This window comes from Triturus cristatus, chromosome 2_2, assembly GCF_964204655.1.
Source record: "Triturus cristatus chromosome 2_2, aTriCri1.1, whole genome shotgun sequence".
NCBI classification, from domain to species: domain Eukaryota; kingdom Metazoa; phylum Chordata; class Amphibia; order Caudata; family Salamandridae; genus Triturus; species Triturus cristatus.
In genome coordinates this window covers 976,207,013-976,227,562 of record NC_140582.1, presented here as the reverse complement: position 1 = coordinate 976,227,562, position 20,550 = coordinate 976,207,013, and the positions used below count along the sequence as shown (strand labels likewise).

The window sequence follows — 20,550 nt, the reverse complement described above, 5'->3', positions numbered from 1 at the left end:
CAAGGCGCTGAAATGGATCATCTCCTTCCTCGACGGAAGAACACAGAGAGTCCGCCTACCACCGTACAAGTCAGAGGCCTCCGAAGTCATCTGCGGCGTCCCTCAAGGATCATCTCTGAGCCCCACCCTCTTCAACGTCTACATGAGCCCCCTCGCGGCCATCGTACGCAAACACAACCTCAGCATAATCTCCTACGCCGACGACACCCAGCTGATCCTCTCCCTGACCAACGACCCCGCCTCCGCCAGAGCCAACCTGCATGAAGGGATGAAAGAGGTAGCCGAGTGGATGGCGACCAGCCGCCTGAAACTGAACTCTGACAAGACGGAGGTCCTCATCCTGGGCTCTTCACCCTCCGCCTGGGACGACTCCTGGTGGCCTCCCGCCCTGGGCGCCGCACCCAAACAGACAGACCATGCACGCAACCTGGGCTTCATCCTGGACTCCTCCCTCTCCATGACCAGGCAAGTCAACAACTTCTCCTCGGCGTGCTTCAACATCCTACGCATGCTACGGAAGATCTTCTGGTGGATCCCCACCGAGACCAGGAAGACCGTCACCCAGGCCCTCGTCACCAGCCGACTGGACTACGGCAACGCCCTCTACGCCGGTACCACCGCCAAGATCCAGAAGAGACTCCAGCGGATCCAGAATGCCTCAGCCAGACTCATCCTCGACATCCCACGAACCAGCCACATCACCGGACACCTGGGAGACCTTCACTGGCTCCCCGTCAACAAAAGAATCACCATCCGCCTCCTCACCCACGCACACAAAGCCCTACACGACCAAGGCCCGAGCTACCTCAACAGCCGGATCAACTTCTACGCTCCCAAACGCCACCTCCGATCAGCCAACCACGCCCTCGCCGCCGTCCCCCGCATCCGAAGAGCGACTACAGGAGGAAGGTCCTTCTCCTACCTGGCCGCCAAGACCTCGAACTCCCTCCCTCCCGACCTGCGCCTGACCCACGACCACCTCTCCTTCAGGAAGAAGCTGAAGACCTGGCTGTTCGAGCAGTAGCGGCACCCCCCCCTCCCCCCCCCAGCGCCTTGAGACCCTACGGGTATGTAGCGCGCTCTATAAGTGTCATTGATTGATTGATTTAATGAGTAAACACATCTTGATTACTTAACCCTCTTTCTGCTGCTACCCCTTCTCTCCAAAGTTATGGTTTCCCAGAGTATTTATTTTCCATTTCCAGCACTGCATGTCACCTTTCTGTCATGGGTGGGGACATAGAAACAGGACTTTCGTTGCACTGTCCAGTCACCTATGGAAAAGGAATGTGCCAGCATCAAAAGACACGAATATAGATATCCTGATGCAAAAAAGAAAACATTCATGCGCTGAAGGCCTTGGTGGGGTGTTTTGAATAGACGTCAGTTGTCCTGAGGGATGTCCCATCTGAGCAACAGGAAAATGTATAGGATCGTATCAAAATAATTTCTCATGATAAATTCGTCAAGGCCAATGTGTCATTAGGGCCATATTCACAAAAATATGACTAAGCCTGTGACATGAATATAGCTAGCCATGTGCTATCTTTTTCTAAATATTAGTGAATTATGTTATTTTAATGTCATTTCTCCGTCAGGGAACAAGGCGAGAGTAGTGACCGACATAGCACCAACCCTAAATCTCTACTCTGCACATCATGCACCCTTAGCTAGACTACATTATTCATGTACACAAACACCGAGTATTTGAACAAAGCAGCATTTGTGCATTTTGTATATCCTGTTTTTGGTATGTGCAAGAATTTTCTGCGTGCTGTTCTCAGATCAGTGCTTACCTAAACTTTTCGAAAGTTTGAAAAAACAATACAATCTACCCAAAAAGGGACCTTGCATTGGTCAAGATGCGAAATTGACATGTATGATTTCTTGTGTTTTTAGAGTGCTCACCAAGTAACAGAGCGATACATTCAGAGTGCAGTGACCTCCAGAATATGCTGGCAGACTTGAAGATCATGCTGGAGAAGGTCGAAAGAATGAAATCCTTATGCGAAGGTGCAAAATATTTATCTTTATTTTCCTCTTGCTATTTGGATGTGATAATTTTATTCTAATCATTAACTGAATGTGTATCCCATCCCATCTCAATAGACGTACAAAGTTCATCGGATGCATCACAGCTTGTACTACCCGATGGATTTAAAACAATCAAAACCATCTGAGATCAGAGTTGATGGAAGCGGTGGATACTGAAACAATCAAAAAGATATAATAACAAATATGTAATTCAATGTATTGTGCATTTATTTTAAGTAAACTGGAATCTCCAATCCCCAAAAATTCCAGTTCCTCTCCTCTGCACCTTTTGCTATCCCACACATTTGGCCAAGATTTTAGAGGAACCCATAAACTCTTTACAGAATATTTGGAGATTAGAGGAACCCATAAACTCTTTACAGAATATTTGGAGAAAAATGCTAAATTAAATTCTCAAGCTATGTAATTTTGGCTGAAAATTTGTAGCCGGCTGCAAGGGTGTGTGCGTAACCCTGTGCGGTTGGGAGACTTATTCCATCCTCCTAGAGCAGGATGATAAAAAGGAGCAGCGCTTCTCTTGCACTGCAGCTGAGGCTTAGGGATGGCCTTCTCTGGATGTTAGTGCCCACTCAGACGTTTTGTTTTGCCCTTTTATACGTCTGCAGTTTTCACTCCGCAATGACCTGCGTTTTTGTATCTAGATTAGGGTACTTGGGTGTTGACCCTACTAGTACTATTTGCATTGATTATCTATAGATAGGATGCTAGAAAATGTCTTGCAAGTCCTGATGAAGATCCTCGATGAATTATGTCTCTGGAGTGGCAACTGATTTAATACATTTTCATAGTGGAGCTATTTGATGAGGGAATATTCCACTGTATCTTCTCTACGTCACACAGTCAGCATTGTTACTTTCTCCTTTGTTTGTGTTATTGTATATTTGTTCCCCTTATTCCTTTACATGTGCATTCTGTCGGCACCCCTTGACTTAGTACTTTCTGATTATGATTGCTCATCCTGAGACCGAAGATGACAATGTAAGATGTATCTTTGCATAGGACAGGAGCTCAACCACCCAAATAAGTTTTATTCCACACTTCCCAGGTGCCTGGAAGAGGACAGGTCTCTTCTCAAGAGCATCGGCGAAGTTTCATAACAAAAATTAGATTGGCAAAAGCAACCATACCTAGTTACACCAATACAAACAGTCACGGAGGTCTGGTGTGTGAATTATTCACTCAGAGGAAAGGGGGTGTTGTCTGTAAGGCAAGATATCCATGTCTATATTAAGGATTAATGATGGCAGGAGGTATTACCTCTGACTCAGCTATAAGACAGGTTCTTAATAAAGACCTTGTTCCTGTTACCTCGCCATGTCATCTTTCAGTAAGCCTGCCTCAACCAAACAGCTAGAAAAACAGAACAAAAAGTTCAAGCTGAGACTCACTCAACCTAATGCTTTAATAACTCCTAATAAGAAATAAAACATAAGAGGAGGGTTTTATAAATTTCCTTATTATTTGGCGGAAATGATTTTAATTAATTTCACATTTCAAAATGATTTTGCGCTAAAACATTGCTTCATTGCGCTTAGATCTTATATACAAATCCCTATCTAACATAGCAAATAATACAACAACATATTATTAATGATCCCCTAGGTGACTGAAACAAACATACAAACACTCATCAAACATTCATGGCCATTATACTCATGCATACACCAAAGAATACACACACTAATAAAAGGAACTGGGTCCTTGTGGCAACCTTTCTTCTCTAGAAAATTGATTACAACTCAATTTAAACATCAAGAAACATTCTGTTTTTTCGTTGACACAATGAAGTTACAGATAATTTTTGAAACACACAAGAAGAACAAAAATATAAATGGGGTGCCCGCGCCGGGATCGGGAGTTCACCTTTCGTCGCTCCACGTACATGGAGCGACGAAAGGTGAACTCCCGATCCCGGCGCGGGCACCCCATTTGAAATGAACTTACGAACTCACTTAAAAAAGCCAGTATCAAATAAGCATTGTTAGCCGGAAAAGAGGGCACGTTCCCCTGATCCGGTTCCTCATCATTTGAAACGATTTGGATACATTTCAGGCAGTTAGATCTCCAATTCCAAGAAATTGGTTGGTCCTGAGGAGAACCCAAAATATAGTGGTTCGAAACGCGTCGACCAGTTTGGTCCTTGTGTCGCAACGTTTATAAGATATTTTTGTTCTTCTTGTGTGTTTCAAAAATTATCTGTAACTTCATTGTGTCAACGAAAAAACAGAATGTTTCTTGATGTTTAAATTGAGTTGTAATCAATTTTCTAGAGAAGAAAGGTTGCCACAAGGACCCAGTTCCTTTTATTAGTGTGTGTATTCTTTGGTGTATGCATGAGTATAATGGCCATGAATGTTTGATGAGTGTTTGTATGTTTGTTTCAGTCACCTAGGGGATCATTAATAATATGTTGTTGTATTATTTGCTATGTTAGATAGGGATTTGTATATAAGATCTAAGCGCAATGAAGCAATGTTTTAGCGCAAAATCATTTTGAAATGTGAAATTAATTAAAATCATTTCCGCCAAATAATAAGGAAATTTATAAAACCCTCCTCTTATGTTTCATTTCTTATTAGGAGTTATTAAAGCATTAGGTTGAGTGAGTCTCAGCTTGAACTTTTTGTTCTGTTTTTCTAGTATATTGGGCTCAGTTCAGCTGAGTTTTTGAGCCAAAACCCGGTTTTGTTTTTTCAACCAAACAGCAGCAGGAGTGCTTGTGGTGGCCGGCTCGGCCTTCCTCTTGGGTGGACTTCACAGAGTCCACCTGGAGCCCCAGCTGGAGCGGCCACATAGCTCTTGCACATTATGCAGTCACTTACCACCTACCACCTCGGCGATGGCCCCAGGCAACAGTACTCTGAAAGTTAGTGTGGCCCTATTTGGGCGGGTATCCTGAACATGGGACTGATGGCTCTTAATTGCGTTAAGACATCGGGTGCTTACTCGGTCCGTTCTGGTTTGTTTACACATGCCTGGCGAGCCGAATAGTGGGAGAACCGAACTGTAGAGTTTCAAAAAGAAAGCTCACATATTGATGAGACCGTGAGACGCGTGGAGGTGTGTGGGAATTTCAAGTACACATAAGATGTTCCTCCTTGGAGCTATAGAGGTTTCTGGGCGCTACAGATTTACTTATTTAAGACAGCCCATGCAAAATTTGCTTTGAGTTCCACTAGATCTTTATAGTCTTAAATTGATGCAATCTGTCCCAGAACATGCCAAAATAGATACACACATTGAGCCTGTTACGAGCATTTTTAAAGATAAATCAATACAGATAGTTTAGGAGTAGTAGTTAACATACCCACACACGCATGCGCACAGTCACAAACACACTGCACAGACTCACACTTTTGTGTCTTATCTCTCTCCCTGCCTTTCACTCGTTTTGCCCACAGCATCTCCCTAGAGCAAATGTCCGTTCATTTTTTCAAGACTCTTCGTGTTAAAATGTTTTTAATGTATTCTTAACTTCACTTTTAGAATAGGTTCTTTGAAATCATTGTTTGTGACATTACACATCCAATACTAATAATTCATAACTTTGTGATTTAAAAAGGTTGTGTCATAACAAGGTACCAACACGTGTGTGTTGAAAACTGCATAATTATTAAGGAGCTTATTGGTACGTAGTCATGTAAAAAGCACTTTGGGTTGGGCATTTTGTATCTTAGGGTCTCCCTGGGCTTTTATAATGAGTCTCGACTTACTACCTAGTAGTCTAGTTTCCCTAAGTCACAAGTCACTGGCAACTTGGATTGCATTTGGTTTAACATGGTCCTCTTTTATGTCTCGATCTTCTCATCCTGTTCTATTTCTTCAAAATCTATTTCCTCTCTCTGTCGTCAACGATCTCTCCCTTTCTTTCTTTCTTTCACCATGACTTTCTCTTTTTTCAATCTTCACTCTTTCTTTGTCTTTCTGTCTTCTCTCGTGATCTTTTTTCGCTTTCTATTGCTGTGTATCTCTTCCTCTCTCATTTCGCTCTTTCTTTGTCTCTCGATCCCCGATCCTCACCCTCTCCACTTTCCATCCCCATCTCTCTAACAGAGTCGGGACAGGTGAAACCATCTGACCAATCAGACGTTGTTCCATTCCGGGCGAGCATGGATGACTCTCTCTGGAAGTCTGAGGAAGCAGCTGGATCAGCAGCGGATATCGTCACCGCAGCCGGAGGTACAGCCAGTGCTTTAAATGGGTTGGTACTCACCGGTACGGAGTACTGGCACTTCTTAGATTTATCACTCTGACTACCGGCACTTCTCTACTTCCGAGGAGAGTACTGGTACTCATGAAAAGGTGGGCTCATTGGCTGTGCTGGTGAGCAGGAGTGGAACTTGTCTCTGGCAGCCAAGGTGCCGCTTCTGCAGCCCCAATCTGAGCCCCAGCTGAGCTATTCAGCAGGGCTCATTTGAATAATGTCCGGGTGCTCACCATCACGCTGTGTTTGACAGAGCAGGGTCCATTCAGGCCCTGTGCTGTCAATCACATTCACACTGTCCTCTGCATTTGTGCAAACACAGGAATCATGGCAGTGGCAATCAGGCTATGGCCAGTCCAGCCCTGGTGGCAATTAAGAAAGCCATGGTAGGTGAAGAGAAAACATGGCTTTTACCATACCTGAGTCTTTTGTGTGTCTTCTACGTTTGTGTGTTTGCCTGCATTTGTATGCCTGTTTTTGTAAGAAAAAAGTGACAGAAAGAGAGACAGAATCAAGATACTCTCAGGAGGTATTTTAAAGAAAATGGGTGGCACTGTGTACATGTCTGCTCGGCGAGAAAGATTTATAAATAACGTAAAAGGGAGGGTTGGTGGGTGGGTGAGTGAGGGAGTGGAAGGATTAGTGAGCAAGGGTGGATGTATAGATGGATGGATGGATGGATGAATACATGGATGGATGAGTGAAAGCATGCATGGGTGAAAGAGGGTGGATGATTGGATAAAAGGGCAGATGATGGGTGGATAAGTGAAAGATTGATGGATGAATGAAAGGTAGGGAGGATGGATGAGTGAAAGGAGGGATTAAGTGAAAGGGTGGATGGAATGAAAGGGTGGATGGAATAAAAGAGTGAAAGGGTTGATTGATGGATGAGCGAAAGGATTGATGGATGAGGGAAAGGGTGGATAAAGAGATGGATGAGTGAAAGGATGAATGGATAGGTTTGGATACGAAGGGTGGAAAACTGATTGATGGATGAAAAACTGAATAGACGATAGAATGTAAAGGTTAAATGGAGGACATCAGCAGGTAAATGGTAGGATAAAAGGATGAATGGATAGATCGATGGAAGAGACAAGATATTTCTTCTGGGGAGGGTCATGATTGTTTGCTTCATTTGCTTGGTGCAATAAGAGCTTTGGTTCGAAGTGGGGGTATTTTCAGTTTCTTCCTACTGTTGTGCTAAAAAATATATAGTATTGTGCCAAACAGCAATTAACAGTATGACATTAAGAAGGTGCAACTATTGCAAAAAAAAGGAAATGTTAACCTATTATCGCATTTCTCTTTCATTTTGTATAATGAGTTAACCTGCTTTGTTTAAATAAACACATTTCTCATGTGTTCTGGTATGTGCTGAAACTAATATAGAAGTCGTTAAGTATCATCATGTCTTGCCCTTAGCCCCGCCCCTACTTAAGGATGCAAACTTTATTTTTATTCTCCAATTGCAAATTCTTCCACATCTACATAATATTTTAAAACCTTTAATTTTCTATTTGGCTTCTTTATTTTTATACACTTTATGCACTTTATTAATCTGTTACTATTTAAGCAGTCACAGACCCCCTGAGTAGGCTTCATGGACCCTCAGCGGTCCCTGAACCACAGGTTGAGAACCACTGATACAAAATGTGTATATAGTGTATCAATATCAATAGGTAGAGAGAGGTAGAGAGGTAGAGAGGTGTAGAGAGGTAAAGAGGTAGCGAGTTAGAGACGTAGAGAGAGGTAGAGATGTAGAGAGGTAGAGAGAGGTAGAGCGGTAGAGAGGTAGAGAGAGGTAGAGAGGTACAGGGAGAGGTAGAGAGGTAGAGAGAGGTAGACAGGGGTAGAGAGGTAGAGGTAGAGAGAGAGAGATAGAGAGAGAAGTAGAGAGGTAGAGAAGTAGAGGTAGAGAGATAGAGAGAGGTAGAGAGTTAGAGAGAGGTAGAGAAAGGTAGAGAGGTGAAGAGAGGTAGAGCGGTAGAGAGGTAGAAAGGTAGAGAGGTAGAGAGTTAGCGAGGTAGAGAGACGTAGAGAGAGGTAGAGAGGTAGAGGTAGAGGGAGAGGTATAGAGACAGAGAGAGAGGTAGACAGGTAGAGAGAGAGAGGTAGAGAGGTAGAGGTGGAGAGAGATGTAGACAGAGAGGTAGAGAGGTAGAGAGAGAGAGGTAGAGAGGTAGAGGCAGAGAAGCAGAGAGGTAGAGAGAGGTAGAGAGAGGTAGGTAGAGAGGTAGAGAGGTAGAGAGAGGTAGAGAGAGGTAGAGAGAGGTAGAGAGATAGAGAGGTAGAGGGAGAGAGGTACAGAGAGAGGTAGAGAGGTAGAGGGAGAGAAGTAGAGAGAGAAGTAGAGAGAGAGAGAGAGAGGTAGAGAGATAGAGGTAGAGAGAGGTAGAGAGAGAGAGGTAGAGAGAGAGAGGTAGAGAGACAGGTAGAGAAAGGTAGAGAGGTAGAGAGGTAGAGGGAGAGCGAGGTAGAGAGGTAGGAGGTAGAGAAAGAGAGATAGAGAGGTAGATAGGTAGAGAGAGGTAGAGAGGTAGAGAGAGAGAGGTAGAGAGGTAGAGGCAGAGAGGCAGAGAGGTAGAGTGGTAGAGAGGTAGTGAGAGTGGTAGCGAGGTAGAGAGAGTGAGGTAGAGAGGTAGAGAGGGAGAGAGAGGTAGAGAGGTAGAGAGAGGTAGAGAGGTAGAGAGAGGGAGAAAGGTACATAGAGAGGTAGACGGAGAGAGGGAGAGACAGAGGTAGAGAGAGAGAGGTAGAGAGAGCGGTAGAGAGAGAGCTAGAGAGAGGTAAAGAGGTAGAGGGAGAGAAGTAGAGAGAGAGGTAGAGAGAGATAGAGAGAGGCAGAGAGGTAGACAGAGAGAGGTAGTGAGGGAGAGAGGTAGAGAGAGAGAGGTAGAGAGAGGTAGAGTGGTAGAGGTAGAGAGGTAGATGGAGAGGTAGATAGAGGTAGAAAGGTAGCGAGGTAGAGAGAGAGAGGTAAAGAGGTAGAGAGAGGTAGAGAGATAGAGAGGTAGAGGGAGAGAGGTACAGAGAGAGGTAAAGAGGTAGAGGGAGAGAAGTAGAGAGAGAGGTAGAGAGAGAGAGAGGTAGAGGGGTAGAGAGAGATAGAGAGAGGTAGAGAAAGAGGCAGAGAGGTGTAGAGAGGTAGAGAGAGGTAGAGAGATAGAGAGAGGTAGAGAGAGAGAGGTAGAGAGAGGGGTAGAGAAAGGTAGAGATGTGTAGAGGTAGAGAAAGAGAGGCAGAGGGAGAGGTAGAGAGAGTGAGGTAGAGAGAGAGGTAGAGAGAGAGAGGTGGAGAGGTAGATAGGTAGAGAAAGGTAGAGAGAGGTAGAGAGAGGTAGAGAGAGGTAGAGGTAGAACGTGGTAGAGAGGCAGAGGTAGAGAGGTGGAGAGGTAGAGAGGTAGAGGTAGAGAGGTAGAGGTAGAGAGGTAGAGGTAGAGAGGGAGAGAGGTAGAGAGAGAGGTAGAGATGTAAAGAGGTAGAGATAGAGAGGTAGAGAGAGAAAGGTAGAGTGGTAGAGAGGTAGAGAGAGAGATAGAGAGAGAGAGAGAGAGAGAGAGAGAGAGAGAGAGAGAGAGAGAGAGAGAGAGAGAGAGAGAGAGAGGTAGAGAGGGAGAAAGGTACATAGAGAGGTAGACGGAGAGAGGGAGAGACAGAGGTAGAGAGAGAGAGGTAGAGAGAGCGGTAGAGAGAGAGATAGAGAGAGGTAAAGAGGTAGAGGGAGAGAAGTAGAGAGAGAGGTAGAGAGAGATAGAGAGAGGTAGAGATGTAGAGAGAGAGAGGTAGTGAGGGAGAGAGGTAGAGAGAGAGAGGTAGAGAGTGGTAGAGGTAGAGAGGTAGATGGAGAGGTAGAGAGAGGTAGAAAGGTAGCGAGGTAGAGAGAGAGAGGTAAAGAGGTAGAGAGAGGTAGAGAGGTAGAGAGATAGAGAGGTAGAGGGAGAGAGGTACAGAGAGAGGTAAAGAGGTAGAGGGAGAGAAGTAGAGAGAGAGGTAGAGAGAGAGAGAGGTAGAGGGGTAGAGAGAGATAGAGAGAGGTAGAGAGGTAGAGAGAGGTAGCGAAAGAGGCAGAGAGAGGTAGAGAGATAGAGGTCGAGAGATAGAGAGAGGTAGAGAGGAGAGGTAGAGAGGTAGAGAGAGGTAGAGAGATAGAGAGAGGTAGAGAGAGAGAGGTAGAGAGAGAGGTAGAGGAAGGTAGAGCGGTAGAGAGGTGTAGAGGTAGAGATAGAGAGGCAGAGGGAGAGGTAGAGAGAGTGAGGTAGAGAGAGAGGTAGAGAGAGAGGTAGAGAGGTAGATAGGTAGAGAAAGGTAGAGAGAGGTAGAGGTAGAGCGTGGTAGAGAGGTAGAGGTAGAGAGGTGGAGAGGTAGAGAGGTAGAGGTAGAGAAGGAGAGAGGTAGAGAGAGAGGTAGAGATGTAAAGAGGTAGAGATAGAGAGGTAGAGAGATAGAGGTAGAGAGAGAAAGGTTGAGTGGTAGAGAGGTAGAGAGAGGTAGAGAGAGAGAGAGGTAGAGGGAGAGGTAGAGAGGTAGAGAGGTAGCGGAAGAGAGACAGAGGTAAAGAGAGGTAGAGAGAGAGGTAGAGATGTAGAGGGAGAGGTAGAGAGGTAGAGATGTAGAGAGAGGTAGAGAGATGTAGAGAGGTAGAGAGGTGGAGAGGTAGAGAGGTGGAGAGGTAGAGAGGTAGAGGTAGAGAGGTAGAGATAGAGAGGTAAAGAGGCAGAGAGGTAGAGGTAGAGAGGTATAGAGAGAAGGGTTAGTGGTAGAGAGGTAGAGAGATTTAGAGAGAGAGGTAGAGAGGTAGAGAGAGAGAGGTAGAGAGGTAGAGAGAGGAAGAGAGAGAGAGGTAGAGAGAGAGAGGTAGAGAGGTGGACAAAGAGAGGTAGAGAGAGAGGTAGAGAGGTACAGAGGTAGTGAGGTAGAGGTAAAGAGGTAGAGAGGTAGAGAGGTATAGAGAGAAAGGTAGAGTGGTAGAGAGGCAGAGAGATTTAGAGAGAGAGGTAGAGAGAGAGAGGTAGAGAGGTAGAGAGAGGAAGAGAGAGAGAGGTAGAGAGAGTGGTAGAGAGGTGGAGAAAGAGAGGTAGAGAGAGAGGTAGAGAGAGAGGTAGAGAGAGAGGTAGAGAGAGCAAGGTAGAGAGGTAGAAAGAGAGAGGTAGAGGTAGAGAGAGAGAGGTAAATGGAGGTAGAGAGAGAGGTAGAGATGTAGAGAGAGAGAGGTACAGAGAGAGGGGTAGAGAGAGGAGTAGAGAGGTAGAAAGAGAGAGGTAGAGAGGGGAGAGAGAGAGGTAGAGGGGAGAGAGAGAGGTATAGAGGTAGAAAGAGGTAGAGAGAGAGATAGAGAGGTAGATAGATAGAGGTAGAGATAGAGAGGTCGAGAGAGGGTGGAGGAAGAGAGAGGGAGAGGTAGAGAGAGAGAGTTAGAGAAAGAGAGGGTGGAGGAAGAGAGAGAGAGGGTGGAGGAAGAGAGAGAGAGGGTGGAGGAAGAGAGAAAGTAGGGAGAGGGAAAAGAAGGTAACACGAGAGAAAGGAGAAGAAACAAAATAGGGGAAAACAGAACAAGAAAGGGAACGGAAGAGAGGCGGCAAAAAAGAAAGGAGTGGGAGAGAAGAGGCAGCTAGGGGAAAGAGCAGGAGAGACGGAAAGAAGGGGGAAGGAAAGCGTGGGAGAAGGAAGGCAGGTTAAGATGAGGACGGGCATGTGACAGGAGGCAATAAACTAAGTGGGAGGGGTGGGGGGAGTGCGGCCCAGAGCACACACTGCGTTATCCTTGCGGGAGCGAGCAAGGGCACCATCTGTTTGAAAGTTAATTACAAACAGATGGTTTCAGCAATGCAATGCGTGCACGTTTTTGGCCTAAAAAACGAATCGATTACAAGAGGTCTCCTCCTAAGCAGCGCATGCGCGCTGCGTATGCAAGACCTAAAAAGAGAGGCAGAGACCAGTTCAACACTATGTAAGAGAGAAACTCTAAAAACAAATGTGTCTAAATTCCACATTCAATAAAGTTTATATTGAAGTGCAGTTAATGTTGCAGCAGGTGTGTTAGAATTGCAGCAGTCAAAGAGAACCACCTTAATTGTATGTCAAAGGGATACATAAGGTAGGGTCCAATTAATACCCCTTGCGTGTTAGTGGTCAGATTAGGGTCATACACTAAAATTCTCTCACCGCTGGAAGCTTGCTCACTGTGCATAATTGCCCAAGTCATGTCCATGGACTATTTAACAAGAGGTAGCCTGCATTTACATTAAAAAAAAAAGGGGCCAGGTGGCCCAGTTTGTCATTGGCATGTGTGGATTTGAAGCTAGCATTCCCCCAATCTATACAAATATTATGCGACAGCCAAAAGACCACAATGCGGGAGTATTCTACATGTCACTTAATTTAACGTAAAAAGTACGAGACGTTGTGAAAAAATGGCTAGAAATCTGTGGTGGCAATGTGCAGTGTGTGGGCCAGGGAGCCCCCAATCTATCGCTCCTAGTGTAGTTACTGGGGGCAAGCCGGTATCACAGGAACTAGTAGAGGCATATAAGTGCATGGCACACCCAGGGCATCGTGCTGATATTTTTAAACAATGACATGGGCCAAATGATTACATGTTTATCTGTGGCGCAAATATTTTGTCAGACATGCTGATGAAAATAAACATAAATTGGTAACCATGTACATGAGACCAACACAAGACAAGGAATAAGCAGTTTAGGCAGATTCAAGCAGAGGCCATCACCACTGCTTTGAAGAGATGGCAGTCCGAATGACATGTTTCTTGCCTTCGGGAGTCAGAAAACGCAGATTACTAAGAACAGTTTTAAAAAGCAAAAAGCAAATGGAGGTTGCTTTGTTCTTTTGCAGAATGAAAAACAGGAAGTTGTTGAATAAGACACTCACATTTCCTACACTGATAGCAGGAGAATGAGGAGGGAACTCCCGAAAAAGATAGCCACCAAGTCTTAGTCCCTCGTAGAGGGGGTTAATACACTAAAGACAGTATTTCACACATAAATGGATACTCACCACTGTTGTTGCCATGTTGCTGCCGCCACTCTGCTCACTACTCGCAACGACAGAAAATGCTCATACGTCAATGCCTGACTAGACACCGAGCTTCCTGTCAGAGAAACAGACAAAGGACGTAAAGTTAAAGCGACAGCCATTTCTAAAAGCCAAGCTTCTGGTAGTATGTACCGGAATTATAATCTGCATGTTTGACAGGAATATGTTTGAAAATAGAAACCGATCTCCTTGTTCTTCTCTACTTACAACAGACGGATTTTTGTTACTTAACTAGACAGCAAATATGTATGCTTAATTAAAATAACTATGTACAATTTAAATAACGTAAGGTGCTGCATAGCTCAATATTTCAGCCCGTACTGTAAAACCGCATGGAGCAGAGGGCTAAGAAAAGAAGCTGCGAGGGATAGGAGAAGTTGTGGGAGGCACGGGGAGAAAATAGTGCTGGTGCTCACAATTTAAACAAGCATTTGCAATACAATAGGACTCGTATTTACGCGAGACCTATTGCATTGGAAACGGGAGAGCGCAGGGCGACACGGCACGATCGGAGTGAGGGTGCCGTGGGGCCGAGAAGTCACAGACTGCGCGCGTGGGGGGGAGACAGGGAAGAAAATAATGTAATAAAGGGGCCAATAGCCGGGGAAGGATACAAATGACGACATTGCCGTCAGGAGGAGGGACTGACAACCCTAAAATCAATCAAAAGGCAGCATTTAGGGTCTAAGCCAATCCAAAAGATGGGCGGAGAGTGGGTGGAGCTTAAACAAAGCTTTCCCGCTATAGTATATACTGCATGTCTCAACGATACAGCGCAAGCGCTGCCTAGGCGAGAACTAAAAAAGGGGAGTCCAGCAGTACTCCAAATTCAATTTAATAAGGGAGCCCACTGCTCCCAATTAAAAACTGAAAGTGCGAGCTACCTCTGAAATGATGTCCAGTCGTGGCTACAAGTTAAAGGTCAACATGTTTCTTGCCTAGTGTGTCTGGAAGATCACATGGCAATTCTTCAGGATCAGTTTATATATACTATCTAAATAGTGTATGGTTCGTAATTAGTATTACCAGTGAACCACACACTTAAAACACAACCTATCAATAAGGTTCCTGTTGTTTGTAGGCCAACCTGGAGGAAATAGAAAAAACAAATAAGTGTCAGTAGTATATACGCATTTATTCGCATAATGGTAGGTAAAGGTAGACTCCTCATAACTTCATGCTCTACTAAGTTAGTAAAGAACTTCAGTGATATTTAAAGTGTATAAACAACCAAGGGCGCAGTGACACATGTGAAGCACAATCATCGGTAGAGCTAAAAGTGGTGGTAGAACTATCATCTAGTACACGACCTCTATCTGATGGCCCTGCAGCCATCGGATACTTCATCCTCTAGAGCCTTGGGAACTACACGGCCGCATCATCCCACCCTGGTACGCCTTCAGGGTTTCGGGAGACTATGTGGCCATCGCTCTACTCAGCAGGCATTTATTCCAGATCTCCACCAACCGCCCTTGCTTCCGATCATGCGAAGGACGAGGCAGGTCCTTGGCTAATCAGCCACTGCTGATCTGTAAGTAATTATTTTAAATTATTCTAGCAGGGCGCCGCTCACTACCGAGACGACCCCTGATTACTCCGGAACTTCCCTCCCTCCCCGGGAGGTTTCCGGTAACCATTGCTCTCCTTCTCTTCATTAACTTATTTTTTGTTTTATTTTCCCTTTGTTCCACCCCATAAAAGATGCTAATAATTTTAGCGTTTGCCCCCGTATTGGTTCAAAGGAGCCAGCAAGCCACCCATTTTAGGTGAGTGTCATCATTATAATCATACATATATCACAGTGGTTGTTCTACCACCACTTTTATCCCTACCGATGGTTGTGCTTCATGTGTGTCACTGTGCCCTTGGTTGTTTATACACTTTGTAAAAAAATCTGTATTTGTTAAACGCGAACTACTCACCCTTACGGTTCACAAGGCGCTGGAGGCCGTCGTGGAAATTAAGTGAGCTATTGCCCAGAGTCACATGGTGCTGAGCTGAGCTGCCGCCGGACCCGGGGATCGAATTGTAAACCCTGTGCTCCGAAGTCAGCTGCCCTGGCCGCTGCACCACACCTCTCCACTTTAAATATCACTGAAGTCCTTTACTAACTTGTTAGCATATGAAGTTATGAGGTGGCTACCTTTTAACTACCATTATGCAAATAAATGCGTATATACTGCTTTCATTTATTTGTTTTTGCTATTTCCTCCAGATTGGCCTACAAACAACAGGTACCTCATTGATAGCTTGTGTTTTAGGTGCATGGTTCACTGGTGATACTAATTACGAACCATACATTGTGTAGATAGTATATATAAACTGGTCCTGAAGAATTGCCATGTGATCCCCCAGACACGCTAGGCAAGAAACATGTCAACCTTTAACTTGTAGGCATGACTGGACATCATTTCAGAGGTGACTTGCACTTTCAGTTTTTAATTGGGACCAGTGGGCTCGCTTATTAAATTGGATTTGGAGCACAGCGGGACTCCCGTTTTTAACCTTTCACACACTTCTCATGCACATTTTTCATTCACATCTACACCACTAGGCCCCTTAACCGCACTGCACCCTACGGCCTGGGATAAAAAGATCTCTCACAAAGAGCCCCTCATAGGGTGCCCATCAGGCATTGCAGTGCCGTCCTGATGAGGAGCATACCCTATGATGAAGCATGACACTCACCCGGGTGTGTAAGGGCCCTCTTTGCCTGCCTCTACCATAGGGTCAGGGTAGTAGACCAACCTAGCCTCTTCCCGCTTTTTTGCTCTTTTTCTTAGTAACTGCATACCTGGCTTGCTTACCTGATTCCTTGAGGGCTCTTATGCTGGACCTTTAAGCACCCTCTGTCCCTCCTTTTGTTGATATATGGTTAGTACTAAATGCCATATTATGAGTAGCCTCAATTCATTTTTAATTCCTGCTTTTTTCCTCTGGGATCAGTGGCCACTAAACACTCAAAATGAGGCCGCTCAGGTAGGATCAGGCTTGGAATACTGAGTCTGCAAAGGAAAAGTTACCTCAGTAAGCCTCTGTGACTCTATGGAGCTATGTGAACAAACATAATACTCAATAAAGGGAAAATGTACCACAAATTAGAAAGCCAGGGACCAGAGCGATGCACACTATATACTGGTCATGATCATTACATAATCGTGAACGCCTGCACAAAGCTGGAATCAAAGAACACATTACAAATTCCACAAAAATGCATTTATGGAAACCTTGGTAAGATTAAGTAATATTTGGCCGCATATAATTAATGTGATCAATAACTTAATGCTAATAAGACACTTTAAAATCGAGGATCGCAATCCCTTCTGCGAAAATTGACTTAGTTTCTTACATTTCAGTAATTTTACTGTTCAAGCCCTTAGTGTTTGTGAATTCCTGACATGCAAATCCAATGGCAAAGAACACACCCTGTACCTTGTAACCTGCAAAGGAAATGGATAGTGTCTCAGAGTTCTGAAAGTGTATTTGCTGCATTCATGGATGTAAGATTAGCTCCCGGGTTTAGGTTTAAGGATGTCGGCTTTCCAAAATAGAAATAGTGTCCTACCTGCGAGCCCCTGAACCTCCAGGTCAGCAACCACTCACTCCGGATCGAGGGTGGCCAAACCACTGTCTCAGAGGGCATCTCTCATACCAACCAGGCCTTGCTGTTCAAGCTTGCTGGCAAGCCAACTAGGGCCTGGATCACCACAACAGCAGCAAGGCGAAACAAAGAAGCAAAAGCAACACTAGTTGGTACAGAGATGGAGTGCTCATCAGACAGGATAGTTACTCATCTCACCTGTACTTAAAGGCTTCAAGTCACTGTGTCCACATGCCTCGACTTCTTGATCTAGATGGTGGCTTCCATGCAGGCAACATTAACAGCAGATCACATCAGCAGATCTTCAGCAGGAGCCTCCAGGCTTCTTCTTCCTAGCCAAAGGGGCGTGACACAACACACAGTTCCAAATTCAGGAAGCATCAGCAAGGTCCAGACAGACCCATGGGCAAAAGTTTACCACAAGCAAGATGGAGGTCTAAATTTTAAGTTTAAATTCAGGATGTTGAGAAATACCTAAAGTCAGTCACATTACTACAGACACAAACTGCACAAGCAAACAGGCAATAGGCATAGTGCTTCTCTTCAGAGATAAGTCTGAAATGTTCTCACTTCCAAAATGCGATGCAATGCAGTGCTCAGCGCCTACATACAGATAGCCAGGTACACCTACCAGCAGAAGACTGATTGGAAACCATGGGGCTTATATACAAGCCCCTTGCGCTGCCAGTGCGTCACTTTTATTAGGGAAAAAGTGAGGCACCGGAGGCACATCTTGCTGCCCCATATTTACAAGGACACCTAAAGCCACCCTGTGTGGCTTTTTGTGTCCTTGTAAATACGGCCCCTTTCCACGTAGCACTTTACGTGAAAGGGGCATGCCATGGGTGTTGCCGTGGGTGTTCCCATGCAACATCTATGGCTCCTGCTGCATTTCCAGATTTACAAGAAATCTTAAACCTGGAAATGTTTCAGAATGCAACGCCTCACCGGGGTAGGTGTAGGGAGGCACAATGAGGAGAAACGTTTTAATTTCTTCTCTTTTTTTCCCTCTTTCTATGCGTGCGGCATTCTGCAGCATGCATAGAATTAGGAAATCACCTCTTGTGATTTTTTGTGTGCAGGAAGGTGTTCCTTTCTGCACCAAAACAATCTCCCCGCAATGGAGGCATCATATCGTTGTAGATATGATGCATCCCTGTGCTTTGTAAGTGACTCAGTGCGGCGCAGCCAAGTGGCTCTGGTGAAAATAAGGCCCTCAATTTCTTCAGAAGTCTGTGAAACTCTGAAAGCTGATGCATTGTGCTATCACTTCATTTTCTGTTTTTGAGTGTTGGAATGAATTTTTTAAACCCATTATCATATTTATAAATACATCATAGTTCTTACCAGCTGGGAAGTGCGTTATCCAACCCGAAATACAGACATTAACAGTAGACTGATAATATTTCACATTATTGACTTAAATCCTCAAAAAGGTTTATCCATGCCCTCAAAAACAAAACCTATCATAAAAAGTGAGGGTTCAGGGTGTGGTTTTATGGTAGCTTCGAGTACCCCGTTTTTGACACAAAAACATTTCTGCTGTTGAGAATGTTTTCCCATGTCAGTATACATTTCTGCTGTGGTTGCTCTGACAGGTAATCTGGAATTGTGGCTAACATGCTCCATGTCATTGCAGGTGATGTAAGCCTGGATTCAGATATATTTGGTAGCGATGACAACAATTCAGGTGGGTAAAGAGAGATCCTTGTATAAAAACCTGCAATAAAAGTCAATTAGTACCTTTACATTCGCTATTGAAGCACACCATGTTCAAAGATAAACAATGCAATAAATATGGCATTTTCCAGGAATAATTGCACAAATGAATTTTTAAACTGTGTATCCCATCTTATATCTTTTTCAGGAGGCAACCTTCAAAAAGTAAAACATTGATCCTCACTCTAATAAAGTCATGTATCAACCATATAACCTAGGTTTTCATAAGGAGTAAAGGATGATATTTCAAAACTCCTGTACAGAGACTAAACTATAATTCGAATCACGTTCACTCAATGTTCTTTAATGTTCATTTAATTTAAAAGGTTCACGAAGTAGAGAGTTGTTGATAATGTTCTAAGGTACTCTGTGCTATAATAGCACCTGTAAAGAAGATTGCACTAATAATATTGCTTTATGGGGCATATTACCAAGACAGGCGATAAAATTATCTCCGCTTTAGCGATAATGGGCTTGATAATATGCTCTATGGAATTCCAATTGAAGCCCATGTTAGATGTCATGGGCTTCAATTCAATTGGAATTCCATAGAGCATATTATCAAGCTCATTATCGACGTTTTAGCGGCAGTTTTCTGCCGCTAAAGCGGCGATAATTTTATCGCCTGTCTTGATAATATAACCATATATTCTTTCTTCTCATGTTTGTGGCTTTCTAAAGTATATTTAAAATTGTAAATGCAGTTATTAGTTCTGTAGCTAAATATGTTTTTTCTTTCAGCATTTCAAGATCACCATCTATTAACCATAAGGATTCCCTGAACATTCTCATTCTGAGAAAATGCACCTTTCTGTGTGATCAACCTAATTGTGGCTGACTTTTAGTGTTGGTTTGTAGATTCTGAGCACTGCTGTCTAGTGCCCAGTGTAGTTGATAAAATATGTAGAAATTGCATAATACCTGATCTGACTCTCCTATAAGGCCATTGTGTATAGTGTAGAAACTGCACCCGTGGCATAGAAAGTTAAACGGTGAGCAGCCAAAATATCGAAAATAAAATATCTACCTACACTAATATCGAGTTTTAAATATCGAAGGGACAGAATATCGATGTCAATAATATCTATGGACAGAATATCGACCCTAAGGTAAGTATTTTAATACATTTTTGCGTTTAACCCCTTCCCTGCTCATGACGGAACCGTTCCGTCATGAGCCACGGTTGCCGTGTGCTCATGACGGAACCGTTCCGTCATGACAATCCTGTCGGCGGCCGCTCCGCCTGCGCGGCGCTGTTTCCCCGCCTGTGCGGGGCGACAACGCAAATGGGCGGAGTCATGACGGAACCGTTCCGTCATGAGCACAGCTCAACTGTGGCTCATGACGGAGCGGCTCCGTCATGAGCACAGGCCCACCGCGCTGCCCCCCTGCCCCCCCCAGCGCTGCAGCGGAATGTCCCCAGCAGCAAAGGGGTTAAGTTCTGTAGCGGGTTGTGGGTTTATAGGGGAATAGGGTGGGAAGTAATTTAATTGTAATTAATTAATAATTTATTTTCATTTATTGGTATTGATAATTATATAATTGTTAATTAAGAATTAATTGGTAATTACTTTTTATTAATTGGCAATTAGTTTTAATTAGTTGATTAATTGATAATTATGTTAAGTGTATTATTTTATTAGTGGAGTGTGTCGTGCATTTATAGATGAATAGTGTTGGAAGTAATTGAAATCTAATTAAGTAATTATTAAATTTGTTGTTGGGTAGTGATAATTAATTGGACAATAATTATTAATTGGTCAATATTTTAAATTATAACATTTTGGTTATGAAAAATAATTTCATTGTTGATTAATCGTTAATTGTGAATTAAATATAATTAAATATTATGCATTGATATTTCTAATTAATATATTAATAAGTAATTATTAATTGGTAATTAAGGTTTCATAATTATTAT

General features: G+C 43.9%; 1 protein-coding gene across 3 annotated transcripts in view; it reads left to right on the top strand.

Annotated features, from left to right (window-relative positions):
• The window catches only part of LOC146863027 (uncharacterized), a 373,630-nt gene that overhangs the window by 226,582 nt on the left and 126,498 nt on the right, over window positions 1-20,550 (top strand). For all 3 annotated transcript variants that reach the window (XM_085642407.1, XM_085642405.1, XM_085642406.1), the window contains 3 exons: window positions 1,900-2,013; window positions 6,109-6,234; window positions 18,550-18,600. In XM_085642407.1, coding sequence (XP_085498533.1) covers window positions 1,900-2,013; window positions 6,109-6,234; window positions 18,550-18,600 — 291 coding nt within the window. The remainder of the gene's footprint in view (window positions 1-1,899; window positions 2,014-6,108; window positions 6,235-18,549; window positions 18,601-20,550) is intronic.